General features: G+C 41.1%; 1 protein-coding gene across 1 annotated transcript in view; it reads right to left on the bottom strand.

The window, feature by feature from the left end:
* Nucleotides 1-21041, bottom strand: part of ME1 (malic enzyme 1) — a 176467-nt gene that overhangs the window by 9365 nt on the left and 146061 nt on the right. The window contains exons 10-12 of the mRNA XM_061989758.1: nucleotides 8061-8166; nucleotides 4209-4351; nucleotides 1401-1574 (exon numbers count right to left, since the gene is read on the bottom strand). Of these exons, the coding sequence (XP_061845742.1) occupies nucleotides 1401-1574; nucleotides 4209-4351; nucleotides 8061-8166 (423 nt within the window). The remainder of the gene's footprint in view (nucleotides 1-1400; nucleotides 1575-4208; nucleotides 4352-8060; nucleotides 8167-21041) is intronic.

Genomic DNA, 21041 nt, shown 5'->3' with positions numbered 1-21041 from the left:
ATTAGAGTTAACTCTAGAGGCTGGCCTTCTTCCTTATTTCCATATCCTTTAAAAAAAGCCCTGAAGCATCAGGCTTTCAATGACTTTGCATGGACACAGTCAGGACATCATGCACTAAGCGAGGCTGTGCCGAGCCTGGACTCTCTCTGAGCAGGATGAGCTTGGAAGCACAGGCCTGGGAGCAGAGTAGCCAGGAGCTACTGCATTAAGCATTTCATTTCAACCACTGCTGGTAATTTATTTTGTTTGAATAAAAGATTCTAATATAATAAATGTCAGATCCCTCTCCTAAAGGTGTTGAAGATACAATCCCCTGAGTCTATTATATCTTATTGTAAGACAGTGAACGTTGGATTTTGAACAATCACTGGAAGGAGGTGGTGAAAAACTCCTAGATCCAAAAATGTTTGCTCTCAGTACATTTCTTGCCCACTAAAATGAGATGAAGGAGGAGAGGTCACATGTTGGGTAATGTCAGAAATAAGATGATAAAAAATTGCCTGATGAAAGCGAAGAACCAATGCAGAAAAGGGTAACAAAGAAAATGAGAAGAATAACACAGCAGTTGTGTCAAACTGTGATGCAAGGAACCGCACTGCAACAGAGCACTTTCACCAGCTGTTGACAAAGGAGGTCTGTAGAAAAATTATGCCAACAGCTTTACTAAAAATATCAAAAATCTAAAAGAAATTAAAATAAGTTTTGCAAGCCAAACACTGACAAAAGTCACCCCAGAGCTACCAACATTAAAATACAGTTCCTTTCAATCTAAAATCAAACCTATATGGGAACATGTGCAAACTACTCATGTGCATTCCCCTGTGATAATACAGCAGTGAAGTCACAGAATGGTAGGAGTTGGAAGGGACCTTTAGAGATCATCTAGTCCAACCCCCTTGCAGAAGCAAGTCAACCTAGATCAGGTCACATAGGAACATGTCCAGGTGGGTCTTGAAGACCTCCAAGGAAGGAGCCTCCACACCCTCCCTGGGCAGCCTGTGCCAGGGCTTCCTCACCCTCACAGTGAAATAGCTTTTTCTTATGTTTAAATGGAACTTTTTATGTTCCAGCTTCATCCCATTACCCCTTGTCCTGTTGCTAGATATCATCAAGAAAAAGGCTGCCCCAACCTCCTGACACAAGTCTTTCTCTTTTATTCCTTCTGAAGGGAAGGTGAAGTTTATGCCAAATGACTTTTGGATCAAGTATTAACTTTAAAAAAAAAAGTAACTCGTTCAACCAGAACATATAAAAAATCCAACATACCTTGCAGATAAAGGCCTTGCACAGAAAGCACCACTTTTCCAGTTTAAAAGAGAATGTTTTAACTTCTTCTGTTTAATTGTTCATTACCACCAAGTTACTAAATGAAGGAATTCAAATAACTCCTAAGACAATACCTCAGCAGTTGTGAGGAACACATCCTCGCCAATATGTTTCACTCCACATGAAATAACACCGAGGGCAACTCCTGGGAACACGTAGGAATTGTTCCCTTGTCCAGGATAGAGAGTTTGTCCACTTGGAAGAGTGACAGGATCAAAAGGACTTCCACTGGCAAAGATGCCACGTCCCTAAATTGTAACAAGAAAGCCAAAGAAAGCATGTTAGTTGTGAGGATGCTGTTGAAGTATTCCACACATCTTTTTAAATATCTGCCACTGTGGAAGCTGGGTTACATCTATTTAATATCTCTTCTGAGAGATCGTTAGAGCTACTTCATTGGATATCTCTGAAGAGCATCAGGATGCTGATCCTAGAGATCACTGGCAATTCTCTGTGACTATGTGATGTCAGAGAGTAACAGCTGCCTTCTTCAGGTAAGAGCTATCAGCACAATTTAGAGGAGAAAGTTACTCACTTTGTGTGTCCATGCCAGAAGAAGGGTACATGGGAAGAAGGTGTACACTTGGAGCTGTAAAAAACTGTGGACAATACTGTTATGGTAACAACGGGTGATGCTGCTGGATTTGCTCCCAGTAGCAGATCATCCACAAACATGACAGTACGGCCACCAAATGTTTCACTTTTGGATGTGGCAATTTCTGAGGAGCTGTGGGGACAGGCAGAGCTCTCTGTTCCTCCCATTCTCCCCTCCTCAGGCCCCTGTGCCCACTCCACAGCTCAACAGAATGACAGAGGTGCAACCTCTGTCCCAGGAACATCATCCCAAGGTGCAACCTGTAGTACAAGTTGGTGATGGGAACCTCCTCTTTTGAGACCTTATGGCTCCCCTCATTGTAATACACAAAGTGAGAGCACCAACTCAGGCACAAGCATCTGATCATCCAACAATAAGCCACCAGGATGTTTCCCTGCAGAGTTTTCGGTAGTGCCAGGTAGCACCGTTGCCACCAGGACCCAGGCACTGTGAACAGACTGGTTCCAGCAGGCAGTATGGAAGAGCCAGCCTGTCAGGGCAAATCTGAGTATTTAGCTGTGCAAAACAACTGTCTCTAACTTCTTCTGTGTTGTAGCTCACATGTGACCTCTAGATCTCTTCCCAGAGCTCAAACACAAGCATAGCTCCACGCTGGCACACAGCACACATCAGCCAGCTGTGGGGAGGAACAGAAACCTGAGAAGTGGCCCAGATGTGGCAACAGGGCTCATGGTGCTAACGGCTTAACATCACCTAAGAGGAGTATTAGGCCTGATGATATTTGGTAGCGTGCACCTTCAGAGTTGTGATACCACCAGAGTACCATGAGATGGGCCCTGAGGGAATGATACAATTATTTAGGTTGGAAAATACCTTTAAGATCATTGAGTCTAACCATTAACCTCACACTGCCAAGCTCTTCACTAAACCACGTCCCTCAGCACCTCAGCTGTGTGGCTTTTAAATATCTCCAGGGATGGGGATTCCACCACTATCAGCTGCAAGTCTGATGGAGTCTCACCTGGGATGAGGGACACCCCAGTGAGAGCAGATGCTGGCACCATCAAGTGCTGTTCAATAGATGACTCAGCTGCAGTACTGCTATCCAGGTTCTCCCCAGATTGTTACTGATACACAGCTAGGGAGAAGGAATTTGTACAGCAGGCAATGCCTTTCTGGGCTAATGAGGGGAGTGATGCTGCACAGGCTTATGTTTGCAGCCCAAAGGCCTCTGCCTCTTGGCTTGCTGGGGAGGGAGCACCCTCAAATTGAAACGATACATTTAGGTGGGGAAGCAAAGCCAGCCTTTATTTATGCTAGCACTGCTGAAGTGATAAATGTCACTGTTAAATACTTCAGAGGTGCTTTGTGTCAGAAATATCTATGCCTATTTTCCAGAACTGGAAACATGCATTTTAAAATACGCCGCTGTTGCTATTCAGCTCTTCAGAAGAATATTCTGATCTGTTTGGTGTCATGCAGAATTACCATGGCTGGCTTATTATATGTTTCAGTGACAGATCAAATACTTCAGTGTGTCTTTTGCTCTGCCTACCAGATGTCACTACCCACTATAACCAGCCCTTCATGTAGGTCACTTCCTTGGCTCTTGTGCTGCACTGTAATTGTGCACTGTGCAGCGGGGAACGGGCACGCTAAAATTGTCTTTTAAACACTATGAAACTGTCATTCAAACTGCCCTGTATTTGACAAGAAATCCAAACAAAACCAACTATGAAACACATACAGTGATACACTTCCAATGCTGGGCTGCATGACATGTTTATGAGCAGAACATGTTGAGTAGCACTTCTGTAATACAATAATAAAGAAGCAAGCACGGTTCTACATTTTCAGTTATGTTTCCACAATAGGAATCTTTGTAAAAGGAGCCAATTACCCCAGTTGCTAATAATGACTTTAAAGATTCTATTTCCTGAACTGAAGTATTTTCTTACCCTAAAGAGTATTTATAAACTCTCAAATGAAAAGCATGCCACTGTGTCTATGTATTACACAAAGCAGTACAGTTAAAAACAGGCGTGAGGCTTTAATGATTGACACTTACTGATGCTTTGGTTATATACAGACTCTGAGTCTTGCCTGACACCAGTTAATGCTATTAAATGTTTTGATGAGGGTGGAGGCATGTATTGACTTCAGTGAAGTCATCTTGATGAAATCTGAAAAACCTGTGACATCATTCCACTCATTTTACCTACACACAGAGCCATGATTAGCATTTGCCACTCCATTTCCCATTGCAAATTGAATTTCACATTTACTTTTCACTACATATACTGGAGAGATGTTAAGCTTTGGTTACCTCTGTGTATTTGTAGCACTGCTCAGCAGTACATTCTGCTTTGCTGGTAGGATTGCTGAGAGCAAAAATAATAGGACGTTTGTTTAAAGCAGCCATATCCTGAAGAATTTGTTTAGTAAAAGCACCACCAATGGCAGCAACTCCTAAAGAAGAAAAACACACACAAAATGAACAGACAAATGTAATCAGATCAAGGTGACACATCCATGTCACTGTTAAAAGAACAGAGCTCCTTTTACTCCGTATCTCTCTCTTCAAGATGGAGTTCAACCTTTCCCCTAATATGTGGTGAAAATAAAGTTCTATATAGAGTCATAGAATCATAGAATGGTAGGGGTTGGAAGGGACCTTTAGAGATCATCTAGTCCAACCCCCCTGCAGAAGCAGGGTCACCTAGATCAGGTCACACAGGAACATGTCCAGGCAGGTCTTGAAGACCTCCAAGGAAGGAGCCTCCACAACCCCTCTGGGCAGCCTGTGCCAGGGCTCCCTCACCTGAACAGTGACATAGTTTTTTCTTATGTTTAAGTGGAACTTTTTGTGTTCCAGCTTCATCCCATTACCCCTTGTCTTGTTGCTAGATACTATAGAATAAAGGGATGTCCCAACCTCCTGACACCCACCCTTTAGATATTTATAAATGTTAATAAGATCTCCCCTCAGTCTCCTCTTCTCCAGACTAAACAGCCCCAGTTCCCGCAGTCTTTCCTCATAAGGAAGATGATCATCTTGGTGGCCCTGCGCTGGACTCTCTCCAGCACTTCCCTGTCCCTCTTGAGCTGAGGAGCCCAGAACTGGACACAGGACTCCAGATGAGGCCTCACCAGGGCAGAGTAGAGTGGGAGAAGAACCTCCCTTGACCTGCTGACCACACTCTTCTTGATGCATCCCAGGCTGCCATTGGCCTTCTTGGCCACGAGGGCACATTGCTGGCTCATGGTTAGTTTATTATCAATCAGGATACAAGACTTTGCACGGTGAAACTTCAGTATTATCCCTAACCTAAGGCAGCACCTATTCACCCCTCTGTCATTTTGGTGAATTTCTCACTTCACTTTTCTCAGGCCCTTTGTAATAAAATAGAAATGTATCTCCTAACCTGCAGGTAAGTGCAATAAGGAGTAAAAAAGTTTCAACTCTGTCTCCTAAAGTCTCCTGCAACAAACTGGATACTTTCTCCCAAATCCAATGTGTAAGATTTAAAGTGTTTCTGACATGACAAGTCTCTGCTTTCTAAAGATAATCATTCAGTCATTTCCAGCCCCAGCTGATGAATAATTGCAGTTTTGAGCCTAAGGCTGCCCTGACAGCAATATTTTTCTTGAATACATCCCTTTCCCTTCCACCAGAGATGCTTGTCTGTTCTCCATACTGTACTCACAACTAAAAAGGGGTGATGTTTTTGAGATGCCAATTCACCTGTATCTCTGCCTAACCTGCAAGAGTGGGAAATCCAAGGATGAAGTCCTCGCTCTCAATGCCTTCAGTGAAAAACAGATAAACAGACCTTGGGGACCAAAGCATCTTTATATTCAGGGATGCCCCTATCACTTGGCTTGCAGAGAGAGTAGCTCCCTTCTGATTCAGAGCCTCCAGTGTCTGTCTCGAATCAAAAAAAGCTGTTGTTCCTTCTCTTGAGGGAGCAGGAACATTTTCAAACCCGGGCCAGGATACAGTCTCTTCTGGTCAGTACTGTAACCTTTCATCACTCATGAACAAACCAGCATCTCAACACTGCCCACTCTGAAAGGGCAGCTTGGTGTCTGCCCAAGGAGAGCACAAGGTACTTGAAGGGAGGTGAAAGGGGTCCTCCCCTCGGTAAAAAAAAGAGGCAGCTCCTCAACTGGTGCAAATCTGTGACTTCTCTCAAAGTTTAAACATCTCTTGCTCAAACATTCCTGTCACATACTATCTTTTCTCAAATCTGAGCACTCTGTACTTCACCTTCTGTGAATGGACAAGGATGCTTAGGTGCAAAAGCTTTGCTAAACCAGCTGGCCTACTGTATGTTTGATGAACAGTTATGGCAGTCATGATTTTGACTCATTTGCAGAAGAGCCTGTTATATACCTTGGTTTCTGGTGAAGTCTGCACTTGCCAAATGTTTAACGTCTTCTAGAACTGGTTCTGGATAGTCAATAGTAATAATGACAACTATCTTCAGATAAAAAGTGAAAACTAAATGTTCTGAACAATCTCACTGTTTCTTTTTTGGGTTTTTTTTTTGGTTTAAAACTGCAATGTATCATATTTGGTCATGCTGAACTAAGGCTCTTCCTTAAGCCATCACTGGTCAGGAAATGTATATGAGGTTTTACTAAGACAGAGTTAAGCATAACACTAGGAGAACGAATATCAACATCAACTCCTGATGCCCAGGGGAAGACACTGAGTGACTTGTCCTCCAAATAACCAAAGACAAAAGTTCATTTTCATCGCCATTTCTCCAGGAAGAGCCTTCATTATGTGGCACAGACAGGAGAAAGTGACCTCGAGGGAAAGGGACACGTAGATTTATATATGAAAATGACATATTGTAAACATCCATATTTCATGACAGCAGCATTCCCTAAACATCCTAACCTTTATCTAGATAAATATCACAGACCAGTCAATTGATTCTTCTGTTCCACTAGCTTTTTCAACCTTGGAGTCTATTAAATAAATTCTCTAGACTACTTAGTCTCTGTCTTGCAGCCATAGCTTTATGGAGCACAGAAAAAGACAGGTTTCAGACAATCATAGAATCACAGAATGGTAGGGATTGGAAGGGACCTTTAGAGATCATCTAGTTCAATCCCCTGCAGAAGCAGGTCAACCTAGATCAGGTCACACAGGAACACGTCCAGGTGACTCTTGAAAACCTCCAGAGAAGGAGTCTCCACACCTTCCCTGGGCAGCCTGTGCCAGGGCTCCCTCACCTCACCATGACATAGTTTTTCCTTATGTTTAGACAGAACTTTTTGTGTTCCAGCCTCATCCCATTACCCCTTGTCCTATTGCTAAATACCATTGAAATAAAGGATGCCCCAACCTCCTGACACCCACCATTCATATACTTATAAATATCAATGAGATTTTATATTAATGAGATTTTATTTACCTCATTCATGATCACTGTGGAAAGCACGTTTTAATGAACAAGGACCATATGGTTTAGGCATGGTCAAAAAGGTAGCTCTTAAACTGTGAGATAATTCTCACTGGGGCACTTCACAGTTTCCACCACCTGATGAATAATTTTACTAGACAGATATATGAATTTTTAAGTCTTAGGTATTACAGAAAATGATTTAAGAGCCCTTGCAGATCATTCCTGAAACTTGGTGAAAGAAAATCAAACTGCAGAGAGATGAGTAATTCTTTCCTGAGATCTCAAATGCTGCAGCTTTTATGAAAGAAAAAGTCTTTGTAAAACCTGTGCTTTGGTCTGCAGGATGGACTGGTTGCTGAAGACCTAAGTATGAGGGAAAAGAAGATTCAGCTCATATTTGCATGGATTTACATGTGCTTAGCTCAGTTTTCTCAGTCTGAGGTTATTTGTATTACACCATCCACACTAAATCAGGAGTAATTTAGGAAGGTGATAAGGTTCTCCATCAGGTGTTTAAACCAACTCATGTTATTCACCCTGTAAAATGACTGGCTTGGAGTGAGAGCTGTGTTACATGCCTGGATAGTTACTATTTGTTTAGTTGCTTAATGGAGTCCATTATGCCCTTAGTGTTTCCTAAAAACACACAAAGGTAAACTCTGTTCAGAAGAACTCGATCTTGTCTTCAGACAAAGCCACATTCCTACTTTTTTTCCCAGCAAAGAATAATGTCATTGCTTTAAAGTGAAAGAGTTTACCTATTAGCACAGATGGTTTTATATCTTTAACAATATCTTCCAGATTTTTCATTTCAGCATGTTGATGGGCGAAACGCTGCTTCTCAGATGTTAATGAGGCACGGCCCTGAGTAAGGAAAGAAAAAAGGAAAAGATGCTTATTATAAGTTTAATGGAATCTAATATCCTGGGATAGTCAGTTTACAAAGCATCTGGTTCAACATGTCCTATTTTCATTTTGTACTTTCGCATCTATCACCAAACAGCAAAGCTAACAAGGCTTGAGTTAATTTAGGACTAATCTATTTCTCTAAGCACTAGGTAAACTAAATTCAGTGGTTTTAGTTTAAATTTGTACCAGCTGTAGAGCACCACTGTATTACCAATTACATTCAGTCATTTCACAGAATCATAGAATGATAGGGTTGGAAAGGACCTTTAGAGATCATCCAGTCCAATTCCCTGCCAAAGCAGGTCCACTTAGATCAAGTCACATGGGAACGTGTCCCAGTGGGTTTTGAAAACCTCCAGAGAAGGAGCCTCCACACCCTCCCTGGGCAGCCTGTGCCAGGGCTCCCTCACTTCAACAGTGAAATAGTTTTTTTCATATATTTAAATGGAACTTTTTGTGTTTCAGCTTCATCCCATTACCCCTTGTCCTGTTGCTAGATACAACAGAAAAAAGGGATGCTACAACCTCCTGACACCCACCATTTAGATATTTGTAAATATTAATAAGATCCCCTCTCAGTCTCCTCTTCTCCAGACTAAACAGCCCCAGTTCCAGCAGCCTTTCCTCATAAGGAAGATGCTCCAGAACCCTGATCATCTTGGTGGCCCTGTGCTGGACTCTCTCCAGCACTTCCCTGTCCCTCTTGCGCTGGGGAGCCCAGAACTGGACACAGGACTCCAGATGAGGCCTCACCAGGGCAGAGGAGAGGGGGAGTAGAGCCTCCCTTGACCTGCTGCCCACACTCTTCTTGATGTATCCCAGAATGCCACTTCCTCTTTGAAGCATTCTTTTAGCTGTTGTACCTATTATAATTTGCTCAAATGTTTAAGAGTTACTACTGATAAAGTATAAATATATTTATATAGCAAACAATATGGATGTGCCAGGGTGGGGAGGACTCATAGCTTAGAAAAACAAAAAGTTTCTCCCATCTTTTTCAGCTTTGCTTTTGTCTAGAAGTACAGAGACTATATGGGGAGAGAGGGTATGCACACTACAGAGCTCCACATTTTTCATATTTAAGTCATTTGTTCTTAAGGATGGAATATAGATAATTCTAACCAGATGGCTGGTGCACCGTTTTTGCATTAACAAAATTGACTCAGCTGTGAAACAACTTGTGCCCTGATCTCCATCGGCAATTTCCACCCATCGATGCCCAAGCAGGTTTCCAAATAGAATACGACAGACACAGGAAAAAGGGGCTGTGAGTATCACTGCCATTGACTGGACTGCAAATGGATTTGAGCTCAGAGTAAGGAACTTGCAATGTGAGGCAAGAAGGGGACAGAATTTTCTAGAAGACAGTGTCAGCCTCTCAAATTTCCTACAATTTCAGACAGCAAGAAGCAGATTATACAGAGAAATAGGGAAGTACACTAGGAAAACAGTGTGCTAAATGCAATTTTGACCAAATAGCCAGAACAGATATATATCCTCTCTCCTGCTACACCTTTTCCAACTGATAAGCAAACTTAGCAACTTAAACTTAGCAACTTTATTGAGACTATACTGAAGTGTTGGAACAGAATTCCTTCCACAGTTCTACTAAAGTCCAAGAATGTGACAATTTTGTCTCAATTTAGGGATGTGTATATGATGAGAGTCAACCCTGGATTAGCTTTCTAATGGTATTTTTGCTTAATTTTAACAAAAATGAGAAATCCAATGCTACGTGTCAGACCCTGGCTCTGCCACATGGTGACATTAAGCTAGGAAAGGATTTGGAGCAAGTCTCAGATGAGGAAGGGCTGAGGGATCTGGGGCTGTTTAGCCTGGAGAAAAGAAGGCTCAGGGGAGACCTTCTCACTCTCTACAACTACCTGAAAGGAAGCTGGAGCGAGGCAGGAGTGGGTCTGTTCACCCTATTAACAAGCAATAGAAGAAGAGGAAACGGCCTCAAGTTGTGCCAGGGGACTTTCAGGCTTGATATAAGAAGGAATTTCTTTGCTGAAAGGGTTGTCAGGCATTGGAACAGGCTGCACAGGGAGGTGCTGGAGTCACTGTCCCTGGAGGGGTTTCAGAGATGGGTGGATGTTGCACTTAGAGAAATGGTCTAGTGGTTGATAGGGCTGGGACAAAGGCTGGACTCAATGAGCTCAAAGGTCTCTTCTAGCTGAAACGGTTCTATGAATCTGCGATTCTATGACACGAGACTACACCAGTCCTGTCACCAAAGCTCCTCTGCTGGTCCTTGGATGGCCCCCACCAGAGTTGGCAGACAGAAGGGAAGGCCATTTCTCGTTTCCAGCAGCAGGAAAATGATTTCCATCCCCAGGGCAGCACAGGAAGCCGCAGAAGGCTGTTCTGTGGTCGTGGCTGCCTGGGCTGCTCTGCGGCACAGGACGCCACCTTCTCTTGGCTCAGCCCTGATTACAAGGAGTTTCCAGAGATCTTTTTCCTCTTCTGGAGCCTTTTTTTCTTTTTTACATGACCAAAATACAGTTTTTAAATTAAGAGGATCATGTCTGGATGTGCTTATATGGGTCTGAAGTGTTCTCCTAGAGTGATTAGCACAGAAATATTGTGATACGGGCACCTGGCTTCCTTAGTGGGTAAAATGTGAAGTCCTCAGCCTCCAGAGAATGCCTCAATATTTACAGCTCTTGGCATATTCATGCTAGAACCATTCCCCCATCCGTACACACTTTGAAGTCTGCCATTTCCCAGCCTCCCAGCAGATGTCCCCACAGTCTACACACAGAGTTCAGAGTTTTAAAGCAGTTTTCCTTGCCATTTTTAGGGGAAAAATATGAACTTTACTTTTTAATCATCAAAGGAAAAAGAAAAAAGCACATTTATAAATAAATTTCAGACCAAAAGCCTGTTGCTAGGAATAATTTTAAAAGTACTATAATAAAAGCCACTTTTCATTCTAATTGTCTGGTTATTTGAAATACAAACACTCAGGGGAGCCTCCTCCTTGCAGCAGGTTTCCTGGGGAGCTGTATCATGGGCAACCATCAGATCCCACACTGCCTATAGAATGGCACAGTCATTTAGATTGGAAGAGACTTTTCAGATCATCAAGCCCAATCGTTAACCCAGCACTGCCACGTCCACCACTAAACCATGTCCCTCAGCACCACATCTACACATCTTCTAAATACCTCCAGGGATTGAAACTCAACCACTTCCCTGAGCAGCCTGTTCCAATGCTCAGTAAGCCTTTTGGTAAAGATTTTTTTCCTAATATCTAATCTAAATCTCCCCTGGTGCAACCTGAAGCCTTTTTGCTTCTTCAGTTAGTTCCTTAATAGCTTATCAGGCTGCTAATGAGACAGTCATTTTTCAATCTGGTTTTACAATCCAGCCTCCAGGACACTGCTCTGGGCTATCAAGGAAAAAGAAATTGCCTCTAAGAGCTACAACTGGCCCATTCCTCAGGCTGTGGTAGGCTGGTACCTCTGATCACCTTCAGGATCTGCAGATCTGGGCAAATCTTTTGGGAAAGGTGACCTCCAATTTTTTCCACAGTTCATTAACAGTTAAGAGGCCAGACTGACATCTTAGTGGAAAAAAAAATGTTTGATACTATTTTAGTTTCATTTTACTCAAAGCAAGTGACCAAATTCCTCCATGAAACAGAGTTACTTCTTAATACAGTTTGACATTGGATGTGCCTTCAAAGGAGGTACTTCAACATTGTAGAATCAAGCTAATGGCAGAGCTGTTAAAACATTTCCTGATGCAACACCAAGGATTCAAAGCTCTGTTTCCTACCTGCACTGATCATCATCTCTCATTTAATTACCTACGAAGGAGTGCTCAACAGTGAGCTGGATTTGATCCACTGTGACTCTTCCCAGGCCACTGGCTACTGAGACTAGTGCCGATCAGATGAGTCAGCATCAGATCCACTTCTACTCTACCTTAATTATTTCACACAAAAATTCAAACAAAACAATCCCAAACAAAACCCTAGATAATTTTAAATTGATTTCTGTAGCTTTGGTCTGAATTAGTCTGATCCTATTAGTCAGGATGAATCATGTCTCCAAGTAAATATTTTTCTAATATATTAACTAAGAATGAAATTTTACATTCTGTGGCTTAACAAAAAATAACAACAGCTACGTACATAGAGATTTGTGCTTGGAAAATGCTTGTTAAAGAATTTCTATGGTTAGGCTGGGTTAGTTAAAAATAGATATTTTAAAATATATTGTCACAAACGTAATTGTTAATTCACTGACCCTAAAGTAGCTACATAACACCTCCCTAAAAACTGTGTCAGCATTTCAAGACTAACCAGCTGATTTGGTTACAAAACTCCAATACTTTAGAGGAAACTGTTTTACATAGATAGCATTTTTTCTCCCCAAACCAGCAAACTCTTAAGTTCTGCTCTCCACAGAGTAGAGAGGTGGCAGCAAGAGCACAGACAACTTTCCTCTGTGCCCTGCCAACAAGGCAAGCAATGACTTGCAGGAAGGAAGACACAATTCAGTTTTGTGCACGCTTAACCTCAAACTAAGGGGTTGCCAGTCCATTTAGAACAAGCTCCCAGACATCCGCCCCTGACTGTCTATAGCTGGAATTAGAAATCACAGAGTTTTTGTCAGTCAGCAGAGGGAAGAGCACGGAGCCAAAATGCACAAGTCTGAATTCTGGATTTGTGTGTCTTGTCTCCCTCCTGACACTGGAGAGATGCAAAGTGGAGGGACCTGTCAGTGCAGAGCTGCTCTGATTAAAAGAGCTTCCAGAAGCATAGAGCCTGTCTTCTGACATTTCCATTTCCAGCTCTGGCTTGGGCAGCTTTTATGCTCTGTCTCTCTGCTGCTAGGAAATGAGCTGTAGAGGATCAACACAAGGAGGTACAAATCAGAAACTGCTCTGATCTTGCTTGTGTCTCCAGAATCCTGAGATACTAACACAGCTCACTGATATTTCCCTTCTTCTTCTAACAGGAAAAGGAAAAAAATAATATACTCCATACTAAGAAAGAATTTGAATGAGCTCTGGAGTTCTGTCTATGAAGCTCTGAGTCTTTAAGTAGAAATATCATCTTCAGACACATTTACATTTGTCTCCTAAGCCCACTGTCTTCCTCTTTCATCAATATTAAAGATTCATTCATCCAATGAAAAAGGCTCAGAAAAAATCAGCAACCTAAAGACGTGCCCCTTTCCGTGTGCCAAGCCTCAGTACAAGTCCCACTGTTTCACTGAAGGACTTCAGTGCTTGCCATGCAGGGGAGGACTTTTTCCAGGGCTTCCTACCACAGGGTGTTGCACCGTTGTTCAAATAGCAGCATGAAGACTCATCTAGACCAGAAGGCAGCCGTCTGAAGTTGTAATACATTTTCTATGCTGTTTAACAAGCATCTTCCCTGCATCCAGTGACACTCCCTAAAGCTAAAAAGAAACTCTTTCACAGTGAAATCCACAGATGAACTAGCAGACTGTGCAGCTATTCAGATAGGAAGGTATAAAATCTTTCAACAAAAGAAAGAAGGTAAAGTTTAATCCAGAGGCTATATATATATTCTTCTTGCTTTAACTTCCCAAATGTATTCAGCATCTCAAGAAAGACACTTTTTTAAAAGCATCAATATTTCATTCTATAACTTTTTGCAGTCCTATGTATTCTTATATTATTTCCTTTTCTTTTAGAGAATAAGAAACTTGCTGGGGTCTTTATAAGACTCTCCTTGAATAAAAAAAAAAAAACCACAAACTACATACTGAAATACCAGGAAGACAACAACAGCATCTTTAGTGCATATTCAGGCTGACAGAATAAACTCTACAATATACCTTCATCACTAGAATGCTGAAGGTAAGAAATATTTAAACCACTCAAAAAGATTAATAAACCTTAAATCCAAAGACTCTTCGAGAATGTTAGAAACTACTTTGGAGGAGAAAAGCATAGTACCATTTTGTACCAAGAAACCTGTGGGATATTTTGGATTTGAACAAAAGAGAGCAAAGCAACCTGAGAACAGATATGTTGCTATATTAGAAGCCACCATGGTATCTCAGATGGAAAGTAATATGAGCTAAACTCTTTATTAGCAACTTAGTTACAATGTGGACTGTGTTAAGTGAGCAGATGAAGTACAGATACAGAAACAATAGCAGCATTCTCTGATGGTGACATTATGTATAAAAGATGTTGGCAATACTAAAATGTCTATACTCCCTACTGGATGAGAGTCACTGGCATTATATATTACTATTACATATAGTAAAACCTAGTCACTTGGACATCAGGACCCTTTAATTCAAGGAGCAAAAGGAAGTAACAGGACTAAGTAGTTAACAGTTTTATGAAAAACTGCTTGTATTTTGGATTTGAACTGAAAGCAGTTCTTAGTTTTAGGGGGAGTTCTTAAGTTTTGGGTTTCAGTGGCTGGCCAACAGCATAAGAAGCAAAGCAGATACTGGGATCAGGCTTCAAGCAAATGTACATCGCTGTTTCCTCAGAACGTTACTTATATCATCATATGAGATGCAAACAAAAATGACCCATCAATAAAACCTTGAGAAAATTCATAGAAAACAGCTGTAAAAACAGGAGGCCAGACTGCACAGCAGACATCTACATGGGGTATTACAAAACAGAAGGCAAATCTTACAAATACCACCAATGAGAAGTCTAATGCCATAGCCTGTTTGAGCTGCTCCTGCCAGGGCTGCCCCACGAACCCGGGCTGAAAACCAGAGCAGGCTGAAAACCAGAGGCGAGAGAGGCTGGGCTGGAAGCTCTCCAAGCTTTGCTCTTTTCCTCAGCTGGGAGGCAGCTGAGAATGAGCCAGAGCACCCTGATGACTACACTGTCCCATATAAGAGGCAGCGCTGGCACTCATCCCGTCTCACAACCAGGGAGGCACAAATCTATTTATATAAACACTTGCCTCCATTTGACAGTGTCAACTGTGGCTTATTTAAACAAGAGAACAGAGATCAGTACACAGATAAATTAATAAAGTCATCTAAGGTTCTTAAATACTGAAGACATGAGAACCACAAAAGACGTGAGAACTGTAGACCAAAGACCAAAGCAGTCCCCATTAATCAGTAGAGTGTTTCCAAATGCAAATGGTTTGGGTTTACTTGCATTTTTCCTGTGAGTTCCCTAGTGCAGAGTTAAGGGCAAGGCAAACAAAAAAGCATTTGTTAAAACATCAAGGAGGAAGGGGGAAAAAAAGGATGCAGTTAAGAATCATGGTGAAACTTCTCCCTGTTGTGTGATGACCTCTATGTGGCTTCTTACCTCTTTCATCACAAGAAAGTCCATAGCCTAACACTTGTTGATGAGCCATCTGGAGGCAGGGAATGTAGACAGCACTGGAAAATAAGGGACTTCTCTTGGGAGTCCCTCAAAAACATTAGAGAGAAGAGAATGGAGGGGCATAGAGAGTGTGCTAAGAGGGGCCAGGCCTTGCCACCTTCCCTAGCCAGAAATCCAGGAGAGTGTTGGTTATGAGGAGTTGCTAAATTCAACAACAAAGGTGTAAGTATGGATATAGACTCATTGGTCATGGGTTTCTGAAGGCCAAGAGCACTCCTGTGCTACCTAGGCTAGGAATCAAAAAGCATTCTCAAATCCCCATAGTGAGGCCCTCATTATAAAGTGACTGTGCCTCCTGATAAGGCCCATCACTCAACACCTAAAGGTGAGGAGAGCAGCTTAAAACCAGATGAAGTAAGGTGGGCACAGCATTAATAAACAGTTTGTTGCTAACATTTTGAGGACATAATGTCACAATGGTTGGCAGTCAAACACACAATCTAGGTAAGAAATATACTTCTGGTGTTGACTTTCAAACGTACTGTTAGAAGATTACAGCTGTTTATTTAAGCCCTGTAAAATTTCAAAAGTACTCTTTCCAAGTAAATAACCCATGGTTACAGGCAAGACAAAACTTATCATAGAATCATAGAATGGTAGGGGTTGGAAGGGACCTTTAGAGATCATCTAGTCCAACCCCCCTGCAGAAGCAGGGTCACCTAGATCAGGTTGCATAGGAACATGTCCAGGTGGGTTTGGAAGACCTCCAAGGAAGGAGCCTCCACAACCCCTCTGGGCAGCCTGTGCCAGGGCTCCCTCACCTCACAGTGAAATAGTTTTTTCTTATGTTTAAGTGGAACTTTTTGTGTTCCAGCTTCATCCCATTACCCCTTGTGCTGTTGCCAGGTACCATAGAAAAAGGGGACGTCCCAACCTCCTGACACCCATCCTTTAGATATTTATAAATGTTAATAAGATCCCCCCTCAATCTCCTCTTCTCCAGACTAAACAGCCCCAGTTCCCGCAGACTTTCCTTGTATGAAAGATGTTATGAAGACAATTATTTTAGGAAGACAAGATCTGAGAAGGAGAGTAAGTCAAGAAGCCACAAAAAAAGAAACAATTTTGAGCAAAATAATAATTCAATAACGGAGTATGAACAAAAGCAATCATAAACCATCCAAATTAGGTCACCATCTCATCACTATATCTCATATACTTAGTGCCAAAGAGGAAACAGTTACATGCCAACAAATTTAACACCTGAATCTTTGGTCATGTCTCTTCTAGGGAAAATAATGTAAGTATTGCTTGAGCACACTCCACCAAGCAGCCCTTTGCCTTCTCCTCACTTTTTTATTCATATATTACTGAGTATAAGTAATATCACGAGCATTAAAAGACAAATTAATGCATTTCCTTTCTGTAAAACTTATGCTTCCCACAGACCAAGATAAATGCAAGATGCAACTGCACAGATAATTCCTCAGACATCAGAATAACTGACAAAGCAAACAACAATTACTTCATTGGGATAGTACATGAGCAAAATAAGGCAGAAAACTTCTTTCAGTGATGTTGCACCTTGGAGATTCCCAAGACATTGCATCTTTGCTAAGATGCAAATCAGGTTTTTGTCTCAAAAAGTCTCAGCCAGTAACAGCCACAAATGAACTGATCAAGGCCAAAAGTAAAGAGAAAAACTGACTGTTGATAAAAAGAAAGATATAAGTTAGAGCAGAGGCAGGGAAATGGTAAACTTTTAGAGAAATTGGCAAACTGGTGGGTTCTGTTTCAGCACTTAGATCAATATTCTGAGGCCTTCAACTATCAGATCTCAACTGACATTTCTTGTGCTTGACATTCAAAAGTTCAAAAGCAGAAATGGCAGATATATTAAATTTAACATTCAAACCATTATCAAATCAGTAAATAGAATGGAATCCCATTTAAAATAAAATTATTATTACTAAATCATAAGAAAATTCAGTAATAATAAGACAGTCTGGATGGGATCCAGTTCAATCTTAAGATACTTAGCTATGAGCTCTAATGGCTCTTTCACATGTTATATGAGCTCTCTGACTGTAATGAGAGCAACCACACCTATATGGCACTGAAATTCTGGTATCAGTCCCAAATGTTCCCCTTTCCCTTTCATCATTCTCTAAGCAAAGACTGAACTCTGTATGTATTCAGCTTTGACCAAACCATGAACTTTATTCAGAGTCATATCCACTGACAGTTAATTGGTTGTGAGGATCTTTTCCAAATAAGATTGCCAGGGATATTCAAATAAAGGAATGGGGAGGGAAAATGAAAATATTTTAGGGGATGATCTACAGTATTATCTGGGTATGAGTACCAGAGAAATTTTGGGGTCTGCTTCAGTACTCCTCTTAGAAAGATCAACATTCAACTATCAGTCCTCAACTGATATATTTCTTATGGTTGCCACTCAGTTTGGGCTTCACTCAGATAATCTGAAGCCTTACAGAGGATAAGAACACAGATCTGATAGATATTTAAAATACAAACCACTAGATTAGACAAATTAGAAAGCACAGAGTACAAAACTGTCAAAAGCAACATTGCTCCATGTTGACATACTCTTCAAAATGAAGGATGACATTCATCCCTATGTGAAGGAACTTCTTTTGTGCACTAGAGATTATGTGGAACACAAAAATCTAATGCTGTCTTGTAAATGATAGGTAAACTTCACCACAAGTAGCCCAGCAACACTCCAATCAGCCTGTCCATTGTCAGCAGAGGAGTGTTCATCCTTGGCAGAGGGTGGGGGGGTTTCTTTTGAGTCCCTTTAAAAATTAAAAACATCTTACTATTTGCATCATGTTCCTAGGCAGTTCCAAGAACCATCTTGCATAGCACCCTGCTCTGTTCTTGGTATTGCCTCAAAAACAGAGAAGAAAGTGAAGAAAGAATAAATAAGTATCTGCAGTATGTTACTAAAATGCTCAGACAAGAGTGCACCTCATGAACATCCCAAAAGTGTTTGTCTTTTCTGCCTCTTCTCAGTTACTTGACACAAAAGAACTTACTATCTTTGAAATTCATGGGCGAGGATTTGGTAACTAATATAGCTAATCATGACACTATGACAGCTTTAAAAGAGACACAAGATGTGTTCACCACACATCAGACATTCATGTATGTTTGTGTGATTAACAGAGAGTAAAAGGAAACACTGATAACATGGGAAAGAAAAGGAATGAGAGAGACCATCACCCATCAGTATGTTCATACACTTAAATATCTGTTCATTAATCAGATGGAAGATGACAATGTGACAGAATTCAGAATTAAAGAGGAGTCCCAACTGCTTATATAAAATCTATATGTACACAAGAGCACAAAAGCCAACTTTGAAGTGTCAGTCAATGAAACATTAAAACTTCCATCTGAATGCACCGAGATACTTCAGAAAGGCATTTCAAGAGGGATATGTATTTCAAAGAGGACAATCATGTAGATCAAATGGCAAAACCCCAATGACATTATGATCTGCAAACATTCCCTCAGCCACCTCTGGAGAAAAAATAGTTTAGAAAGGCAAAACTGAACAGATTAAAAACCACCCCAACAACCCCAAAACAATATGAACAACATTATAAGGCATCTAGAATGCAGGAGAGAACACAACTATAGACAGGATAACAAACATAGCCTTCATCACCAGCTCTTTTACCACAACATAGCAGCACATAGCAACACATAACCACAACCACGTTGGTCATCAAACTTGGTTTAATGAAAAAAGATGGTTCCCAGGGCAAAAGAGAAAAAATATTAACAGGAAAATAAAAACACGGCTGCAGTTCAACAACTAAAAAGCCACAAAGGAAAAATCAGCTACAAAAGCCTGATAAGTAACTTCGTGGCAGCTTTTGGAGGTGAGGGAAGAAAAAAAAATGGAAGCTATTTCCAGGCAGGTCAACAAAAGTTCCAAGGTTATTTTTCTTTGGTTTGCCCTAGCTCAAATACTACAGAAAGTAGATGAAAAGAGAAAAAATGTTTAAATCTACAATTATGTGTTGTGAAATTAATGATCAAAGGACAGCACTGAATAAAAATGATGTAAAAATTAGTTTAGTTGGATAAAGTAATTGCTGAGTCTTCAGACATTCTGTTATTTCTCAGCTGAAGTAACAGATCAGGATATTTCTAGGATCAAAAAGGTCTCCTGGTTTCAAGTAAAACTTTTAATAAAGTAGTTTTGGTGAGGGAAGTATTAAGGACTGTCATTGAACAGGTTGCCATCAATACATCTCCTTAGAATTAATAAACAAAAGTCAGTTTGGTTTATGCAAAAGTTAGTTAACTGGTGATCTATGCTGTGGCTTGGCAAATCTTATCTTCACAACAACAAAGAGGTTTCTAACAATAGAGTTTTTCCTAATGTGCAGTTTTCTCACAGATCTCCCTCATTTTACTTCTCTCAACTCATTTCTAAGAGTTTGGAAAGTCCTTCAATTCTTGCAGCACTTTTCTGCAGTAAGCTAAAGCCGACATTTCCTAAGTGGACCTCTCAGACTGGAAAGAGGAACCAAGAATAGCTTAATTATTTACTCATTGTATATATGACTTTGCAGTAGTTAAATCACAAGCTTCAAGTGTCTTATGTTATATTTTGGAGGAGGAGATGCATAGTTTTTTACTTTTTGGGGGAACATTTAGCTGCAGAAGAAAGCCAAGAGAGGACTTTCAGAATGATAGACAAAGGACAAGTTTCCTTATGCCCAGCTCAGGCCTCACACTGAAGTATCTCCAGCTTCTAGATCCAGAGGGTTCTGTATTCAAACACAACTCAGCAGTGAGCAGCCACTCATTCTCAAATTGGGGGATCTGAGAATTTGGACAGCCAGTTGGGAAGACTGGTGCTCACAGATCTTCCAGGAACACCAGCAATGGCCTGAAATGTGCACCATTGGCTCCTGCTGCTTGTGTTAACATCTGGCCATAAATTCAGCCCTAATCTCTCTCAGACAGCTGTTATGTCTGGCTATCACAAACAGTTCACAAATATACTCTGGAAAGAACATGAAATTCAGTGGATTGTGTTTTTAGGCAAAACACAAATTAAAGCCCCAGCAAGAAGAATAAGCAGAGGAAAGGAACTTCAAGGCTGTATGAGTTGCTGATTGGTTTTGGCACTGCTTGAGAGTGCTGAAGCTAGAAAGTGTTGAGGAAAGTATACAGTCACCCAGCCACTAAAAATTTAGAAACTGTGAAAGGAATTAGTCACTGCATACCAAGAGCAAACAACCTGGCTCCTCAGCTGACTAGCAAATTAACAGTGAGAGGTGTAAAAAAAGCAGGAAAAAGAAACAAGCAGGAGAGAAGAAAGGTTGGTTAAACCACCTTGGCTGGATGGACAGGCAGACAACGAGCTGTGAAGTTCCTATGCTTCTATCCTTGTCAGGTTGTTTCCTTAACACAATCAGGAGGTGATTTTAGTTCAATTGTATTATTTGATAATCCCAGTCTCTAAGGGGGATGGAATTGTGCAA

Source organism: Colius striatus, chromosome 2 (genome assembly GCF_028858725.1).
Source record: "Colius striatus isolate bColStr4 chromosome 2, bColStr4.1.hap1, whole genome shotgun sequence".
Taxonomy (NCBI): Eukaryota; Metazoa; Chordata; class Aves; order Coliiformes; family Coliidae; genus Colius; species Colius striatus.
Note: the sequence above shows the minus strand (reverse complement) of the source record. Positions and strands in the feature narration are given on the sequence as shown.